Source organism: Pholis gunnellus (assembly GCF_910591455.1).
Source record: "Pholis gunnellus genome assembly, chromosome: 11".
In the NCBI taxonomy this organism is placed as follows: Eukaryota; Metazoa; Chordata; class Actinopteri; order Perciformes; family Pholidae; genus Pholis; species Pholis gunnellus.
Window position 1 is genome coordinate 13640466 of NC_136538.1, and position 8401 is coordinate 13648866.

General features: G+C 41.7%; 1 protein-coding gene across 1 annotated transcript; it reads left to right on the forward strand.

Annotated features, from left to right (window-relative positions):
• Positions 1 to 2230: 2230 nt before the first annotated feature.
• Positions 2231 to 6391, forward strand: LOC306702806 (phosphoglycerate mutase 1-like). Its single transcript, XM_079168513.1, has 4 exons — positions 2231 to 2460; positions 3342 to 3616; positions 4349 to 4529; positions 4744 to 6391. Exons 1-4 carry the CDS (start codon positions 2322 to 2324, stop codon positions 4911 to 4913), a joined length of 765 nt encoding a protein of 254 aa, XP_079024639.1. The 5' UTR covers positions 2231 to 2321; the 3' UTR covers positions 4914 to 6391.
• The last annotated feature ends 2010 nt before the right edge of the window (positions 6392 to 8401 follow it).

Sequence of the window (8401 nt, forward strand, 5' to 3'; positions counted from 1 at the left end):
GAAGCGTATAAACTATAATTCAATTTAACCACTAGGAGGCGGAATAAGGCAGCACAAAACATGAATTTGACTATTTCCAACTTGGTTCATTGCTAAGCTTTAACTTTATTTCTCTTATCTGTCCCCTAAACACATCCACTGACTGCATACATGTAATTATATGTATTCTTTTCATTCCTTCATGAGCCAGAACAGACTGGAATGCTAAGTTAAATATGTGTTCCTCTGCCAGCTGTTTACTATAATAAAAGACACATGATGATACATATAATGCAAAAAAAACTGTCAGGTGCTCTTCTAACGGCGTGATGCATCTCAGACATAGAATTTGCTCCAGAAGACAATAGTAGTAATCTTCACTATCACCTGTTCAAACCCATAGCTGATACTGAGTCTCTTTTGGACAGCAGCTAAGAAGCAGATATCCACCTGCAGAAATACTTCAAATATAGTACATTGGCCAAAACAATCTGTTGGAGCTACACAATAGGCTATTATGTCAGATGAAGGCAGTGGCACACATTAGTTAGAGTTAAATAAGTCTATGTAGCAGGTCCTATTCTGCGCAATGCTCTGATGCTATTCCACCTAATAAAACAGTTACTATGCAATAGCTTGAACAAGATTTGGTAATGTGTCAATAGAAGTTAGATCATTTATCCCAGACATGGTGAGAAGCCAAACAAGTGATTATATGTATGCTTGCGACATCAGAATGACTGGAGTTCACACTGAAGTCAACTGAGACACTTTACCTCAAGAGGCACTGACATGGTTGATTTGATGTTTGTTTTCCCCATTTTCCTTATTCAGCTATATTCTTCTCAATTAGCTGATACAACTCAACACTAGTTTGTAAAGTCTGTTTGAAAGCTGCAGAAAAAGCTGGTGAGTGGACTTGAGTTGGGTTAGTTTTGTCACCCCACTCTTTGATTGAACGTTCATGTTTACCATTAACATATGTTAGAATTAAAAACCCTTTAAACTAAATCTAAGAGGCCAGAAAAGCAAGAAGCAAAAGGACTGAGAATGTCCCCATTTAACTGTTTCACTCTCTCTTGGAGTTCCCCTTATTTTATCATATGCTATTCTATTTGTTGAGTTGTCTTTTCACACAAATGCGTGTGACTACTGTCCCGTGCAGAACATCATAAGTGCTTTGCATATGGAGTTAAGAAAGAATCTTTTCACATTCTGGGCGAGGAAAATGGAGCTGTGTTTGGCCGGGGGGGGAGAATAACATTTTGACATCATACAGTCAGTGGTTAACTATCATGAGATAGCTGGGGACAGAGGGTGGTGGAGTCATCTCCTATATAAATATGTGAAAATATACTGTATTTGCTAAATAACAAATATTTGTGTTACAAACTGCTGCTGCAAATGCAGTATCTACTCCAATAAAAGCTACTCCACAAAGAGAGTACTGCTCTTTCCTTTCATCACTGATATCTGCTTCAACTTGGATCTTTATTGCTCTGTGATCTTGTATTTATCACGTCACGTACCTCGCAATGTCTAATATCTCCCCCTAGTTCTTATTTCACGTTTACTGTTTCGCCTCAAATCTTTATTTCTTTAGTACATCTCTAAAAATGCATTACTTGACTGCTGCTCATTTGTAATGGTGTTTTAAGCTTATGATCATTTCTGGGCTCTATAGGAACTACAGCAGTAGTTCAATGTTTTACAGGCCAAGGTCCCCCCCTACAGATGAAAAGGAGGAAAAGCAACAATTGGTTCAACTGGTCTTTAAAACACCTTATCCGCATACTGCTTTATTTCAGCTTTGATGTAAGTTTCCAACAAACTTAGAAACTCAGACAGATAGATAGAGAGAGAGCGAGAGAGAGCGAGAGAGAGAGAGAGAGAGAGAGAAAGATAGATAGATAGATAGATAGATAGATAGATAGATAGATAGATAGATAGATAGATAGAGAGAGAACGAGAGATAGATAGATAGATAGATAGATAGACAGACAGATAGATAGATAGGATGTAGTGGTAATAGAGAAACACAATGAAAAGTCAATAAGGTGCAATGTACAGTATGAAGGTCAGGGAACAGTCCTCTGACGCCCACCGCTGTCATTGGTCAAGAAATGAACGTCATCTACTTTAGCGGAATCTCATTGGATGTGAAAACCAGGAAGTGGGTGAGTAACCAATCCAACGGATAAAAGAAAAGTCCTCGCCGGTCTGACAGCTAACGACTAGACCCATCGTCTTCTCTTGAGTGGAGAGTTGTCAATTTAACATCCTCTGCATCCAATTCTAAAAGTTGTGCAATTGACTGTCATTTGGGCATAATATCATCGATCATGGCTGCCTACAAGTTAGTGTTGATCCGCCACGGAGAGAGCAACTGGAACCAGGAGAATCGGTTCTGCGGCTGGTTCGATGCAGATCTCAGTGAAACCGGGGAGAAGGAGGCGAAGAGAGGAGGACAGGCCCTGAAAGGTGAGGAAGCACTGAATCAGTCTGCTCCCATCATCATCATCCTCTGCACTGTCTCTGTAATACTGTAGGGCTGCACTGCGAGGCTCCGTTTACATAACAGCCTCTGCATCAGACCGTCGACCGCTGAGCGTGTCGGGAATACGTAGTAGATGTGCAAACGTGCAGAAGTGATGCCTTTCATGAAGCTGCTCCGGTGCAGTGCTGTTACCAGGCCAAAGAGCAGAGAGAGAAAGTAGAATTCCTCATTACAAAAAAGGATCCTTTTTAATGGCCCTCTTGGTCGTTTGATCCTAGAACAGCTTCCCGAGAATGATAAATACAATACTTTGGAAGGCAGAACAATGTGCTCAGTTGCAATCAAATTTTTCAAATACTTTTGTTAAATGACAATCTTGCCGCTGACTTTGCTATTTTGCCAGCAGGAGAACAGGAAGACATCACAGAAGACACATAAAGTCCGCTACTGTGTCTCATTAAACCAGACTGCAATGTGGCTAAAGCTGCCTGCAACCATTAGTTGATAAATCAAGTCGATAAACAGGAAAAATGCCAAGCACGTTCTGGTTCGAGCTTCTCCAATGTGATGTGTGATGTAACATTCAACAGACTAAACGGGGAGAAAGTCATTTGTGGATTAAATAATAATGAAAACAGCCCACCTTGTATTTTCAGTTAGGCTTGAGACTGCATTATTTCTTTTTAACGCTCTGCATAGTATCATTTGTAAGTTATGTTTTATGCAACAAGTGCATACTTGTTATTCTCAGAAGGTATGTGTGTGTGTGTGTGGGTTGTGGGGGGGTCAAGGTTTTACAGAAGCAGTCACAGTTTCCAAGTGGTTGCATTAAACTTCAGTGTCTCTCCCTCTCTGAAACTTACAGATGCCAGCTTTGAGTTTGACATTTGCTACACCTCCGTGCTGAAGCGGGCCACCAGGACACTGTGGCTGGTCCTGGACGGCATTGACCAGATGTGGGTGCCAGTGCATCGGACCTGGCGGCTCAATGAGCGCCACTACGGAGGCCTGACTGGGCTGAACAAGGCGGAGACGGCCGCCAAGCACGGAGAGGCTCAGGTGAAGATCTGGAGGCGCTCGTTTGATACCCCACCTCCTCCCATGGACCCAGACCATGACTACTACAGTATCATCAGCAAGGTAAGACACGATATCTACAGCACATACACACAACCAAGAGCTCTGTTGGAAAGAAATGGTCTTGTAGACACTGACTAAACTAGCTGCACACAGGCATAACAAAGAAGAGGCCTGACTATAACTCTCTGCTGTCAGGCCCTATAACCAGCTGTGTCACCATGAATGAATGAAATCAGCAGAAACGACCCGAGTGTTTGGAGTGAAAATAGTAGATTTAAGGTATTTTTGTCCACAGCACAGTCAGCTTGAATATCAACATGTTCTACACATACAACAGTCGTACAGGACAGCAGTACTACACGGCGGAGATAGAGTCCCTAATGTTGATGTTGCCCTGATGTTGTTGCCTAATAGTCTGTCGTAGGTGGGTTAATATATGACCGGTAGAAATGATGTCTGCTAGGTGCAAGTTCAAAGTTCACAAACTGATCACAACTCTGCAGAGGTATTCAGAAGTTGAGATGCAGTAACCCTAAGCTGGCTGATGGTGGCAATAGACACTAAGTGATCAGCAACATGTTGATGGTGTTATAAGAAGAGTGTCATAGCTGATTCTTTCATGCCTGCAAATGAACACGTCACCATATTGCTTGTAGAGTGAAACTTGTACTCAAGGCATTTAGGCTCCCAAATAAGTGTACAATAAGTCTTGATGGAAAAGACCGCAAGACATGTAAAAGTACTTTTTTAATGTCTCTATTCTGGTCTATTATATATTTTTACAAACTGCAGGATCGTCGCTATGCAGACCTGAGTGAGGACCAGCTTCCTTCCTGCGAGAGCCTTAAGGACACCATCGCACGGGCGCTGCCCTTCTGGAACGAGGAGATCGCCCCTCAGATCAAAAAGGGGAAGAGGGTGCTCATCGCTGCCCATGGAAACAGTCTGAGGGGGATTGTTAAGCACCTGGAGGGTGGGTGGCATTATGAGATTTTCACCACAAGCAATAAGGAAATTCAAGTTGTTTGTCAAAATGTAGTTTAATTAAATTCTATCACAATGATCCGACAGTATGTCGTCAATAGTCTCAAGGTGAGTGACAACACATTTATAATGAAAAACAACAACCTGTAGATTCACTAACTTCTGTACGTAACTGTTCTGTTTGTATGTGCTGTCACCTGTAGGAATGTCAGACGAAGCCATCATGGAGCTGAACCTGCCAACAGGCATCCCCATCCTCTACGAGCTCGACAAGAACCTGAAGCCCGTGAAGCCGATGCAGTTCCTGGGAGATGAGGAGACTGTACGCAAAGCCATGGAGGCCGTGGCTGCTCAAGGAAAGGCCAAGAAGTAAAGACGCAGAAAAGCCCTCTTTGTGTACGACAGAGTAGGTTGTCCTTTTTGCTAAATCCTCACTTATTCTGGATTGTAATACATGATGAGTAAACTGTAGATTGTTGTCAAAGGCGACCTCACTCTTCTTGCACAGTGCAGGGGTAGTAGATGTTGAATGATCAGGATATATTAGAGTCAGGGGAGACACAGCTCTCAAGAGATTGTAAATATTGTTTTGCTAAAATGGCCAATTAATGTGACAACCTTTTTAAGGTTCAGAGTTTAAGGTTTCATTTGTTGTCATTGTACAACACAGGGTTGTGCAAGGAAATGCAGTTTGTAGTCCCATTTTGCTACATGAGGAAAAACACAAAAAAAAGCAAAACTATCGCACTCTCTTTTCCGATGTTGATGAGTATATATCTGTCATAAATGCAGCAAAGGTTATGGGAGCTACTGGCTGCCTCATTTACATGCGCCACTGTAGTTCCTGTACTGTGCCTTTAAGAGTCAAGGAGGTATAGTGTTCAACTGAAATGGATAGCATTGCTGACAAAGGCAGTTTCTTATCTGTGTACTTGAATATTAAAGTAAAAGCCTTTTTAATATTTAGAATGTATTCGGTTTGCTCATGCTTAAACTCTCTCTCTCTCTTTGAGATACTGTTTTTCAAATGCACCGATGGTAGTGAGGAAGTTATACCAATGTGTGTCTGATCATACTGCCTTCATCATTAGCTGCCCAGGACAACATCATTATTTATTGGATCAGATATTGTATTCTATTATAATTTAATTTCAAGAAGACTTTATGAGATTTTTTTTTGATGAAAGGGACTAATGCTAAAGATGGACAACTTAATTTCTATATCACTTTTTAAAGCATTTCATTGATACATTCCATTGATAATAAGTTCCCAATCTCTTGAGAGCCGGATGGGACAGTTGGAACAACTAAACAGTCCTTTTCTCTTATTGTCTCTGTGTATGAATCGTATTTGTGCCGTGTCCTTGTATGTTGTTGCGTCTTTGTTGAGTGTGACAATTTGTATTTTTCTTTCTTTCTTTCATTAATAAGTTAAGTCCAATTTCAAATGGCGCCAAACGCTGCATTGCTATCAGCATTGCACTGTATAAGGGATAAATCCATTATTTGGATTATAGCCTTCACAGTACCATTGTGAGACCCGAAGATAAGACAGAAGATAAGAGTTTTAAATGTTAACATTATCTTTGTTACTCTGTTTTTCCGCCTTTGGTTTGCCTCAGCCTCTTGGTGTCGTAGTATTTATGTGCCTCCAGCTTCTATTCCTACAGTAAAAGCCTACAGCTGCCCTTACTGCCTGATGAGGAAGCAGTGGTGGTATTTGGAAAACCGTCTTATAGGATTTCGTTTGAAATGTCCCACTCATGTCCTACAGTATTTTTCTTTTCCAAATATAATTCATTCTGTGTCGGTTATATGTGTCTGAAGTCGTTGGTGGTAATAAATGTACAAATCAAATGCTGACGTGTCTCCTTATCTTGCTGGACATCGATATATGGGTGTCTTTTTTTTTCCACACAGCGATTTGAGTTACATGCAAAAATCAAGTCTAGCTTGTGGTCAACTATTAACTTGCCATGACTCATATTTCCTTACTGACCGAGTTTCAGCAGTTTTTTCTAAGGTGATGTAGCGTAAAGCGGCCTTTTATCTCACCCCGTAGCTAAATCGTTAGGATTTTGGAATTAATTGTCTTTTTGAAAGTCTTTTACTGCTAATGCCCGAGGCGCTCTCAATAGGATGTAACCCTAACACCCAGTATGTAATAGTTATGTACATCGTCTATACTTTACTATTGCCTATTGTGAACATTCTCACCATTTTTATGACTAACACTGCCAAGTCTTCACCCGGGGAACTTACCGTAAGCTCCTCTGCATGTTTCAGTCGTCACATCTTATCGCACCATTAACGGAGGGTTAAATTGTTTTAAAGGACCAGAATACTTTGTTTTGCTTCAGACACTTACAAATGGTAAGGCTGTGGTTTTATTTAAGTTTTTCACACAACGATCACATACAACAATTTAAATTCAATGAAGCAGTCACTGTGCTACAAGAACTAATTTTAACACTCCCACTGTAATAAGTGCTCCTCTTTATCAGCTTTCACTGATGAGGTTTAATCCAGTCGCACACTCTGGAATTCTCTCCCTCCTTTTACTTCTCTCGGCTCTGCTCTGCTGTTCTCCTGTCAGTGCAGGCAGCTCTAGAGTTGTTGTTTTCTCTCCTGTTTATGCTGTCCTCTGATAGCAAAAGGGTCTTCTGTCCCGCTATAAGTGGGTAAGACAGAAACAGAAACACAGAAACCCATCTCTGAGGGGGTGAGACCCCCAAAGGGTCCTCTGTTCCCTTTAGAGTGGGTAAGAAGTCTCATTCTCTAGTTGGGGGAGACGCCCAAATCTCACAGTTTTTCTGCTGATTTCTATCTGATGCTGGTAACCTCCCTTATTTCATGTCTCACTCACACATGAGTCCTCCTCTTTCTTGAGCTGACACAGAATGTAACTGGTTTGATCCTGTTAGAACCACTGTATAAGGCTCAAGTGACTATGTTACACAAAGTGTCTAACTCTAAACAGTTTATTTGTTAAATCACAGCTATCATAAAATAAAATAAGTTATATTATGATGGTTATAAAAAGTGTAAACAGGCTATATGTTGTGCTAGTTATACTTTGAACTCAAAAAGGTTACAGGTTATAATAGCTATACTTTTATGCTTTCATACTTTTCTACGATCTTTCAACATCCTTCTCATGAAAGTATCAAAGTGTTAGAGCTAACAGACTCACATTTTTCAATAGTCTCTTTTATTAGGTCCCCAAAACTGTCAGCGGCCCATCAGGCCTTTGGGTTGAACCAGGAATATGGTTTCCAGATGTCGTCTTTCTCCACTGAACACGAACATTTCTCACCAGCTCAGTCCTCAGAGTCCTTCTCATCTCGTTGTATGTTGCCATACTCCATCCTCGCTCCACACATGCTCTGGTGTCTCTCCCAGATTGCATGTATCTCACTTCAGGCCAGAAAACAGGGCTCGACAGGTGGTTCGGGCAACAGTCCTGCGGAAGCTGGTCCTGTGTCTTCAACCTGCTGATGCTGTCCCGGCGTGACAGGTGTTGTCTTCAGATGGAGGTGGTCTCTCTGGGGCTTGCTCCATGGGTTCAGGTACTGGTTTAGGTTCTGGGGGGTTTGAGAGTTCCTCATAATCTGTCTGTCTGTGAGGGGAGTGAACGGCTCTCCTTCATTGGTTTGCCACACAGGCGGCCCTGCTGGCCATACATGTGGGTCATAATGTTTCAAAGTTTTGGCTTTACTTCTGCAGTTTTTTGGCCTGCCTATCATATTTTATGCTGGCAGCTGTCCCTCCCAGATTACGGCTCTGTGGGGCCTGCTGACTGGGGCCGGAGCTAGAGAGTGTGGGAGAGGGGGTTGTAAATACTGTGTTGTATCTGCACAG

Bases quoted from the DNA above. Each gene is read 5' to 3' on its own strand.
- LOC306702806 (XM_079168513.1), top strand. From the start codon at position 2,322: ATGGCTGCCTACAAGTTAGTGTTGATCCGCCACGGAGAGAGCAACTGG. The intron at 2,461-3,341 runs GTGAGGAAGCAC...TGAAACTTACAG, and splicing joins AGGAGGACAGGCCCTGAAAG to ATGCCAGCTTTGAGTTTGAC. The intron at 4,530-4,743 runs GTGGGTGGCATT...TGTCACCTGTAG, and splicing joins GATTGTTAAGCACCTGGAGG to GAATGTCAGACGAAGCCATC.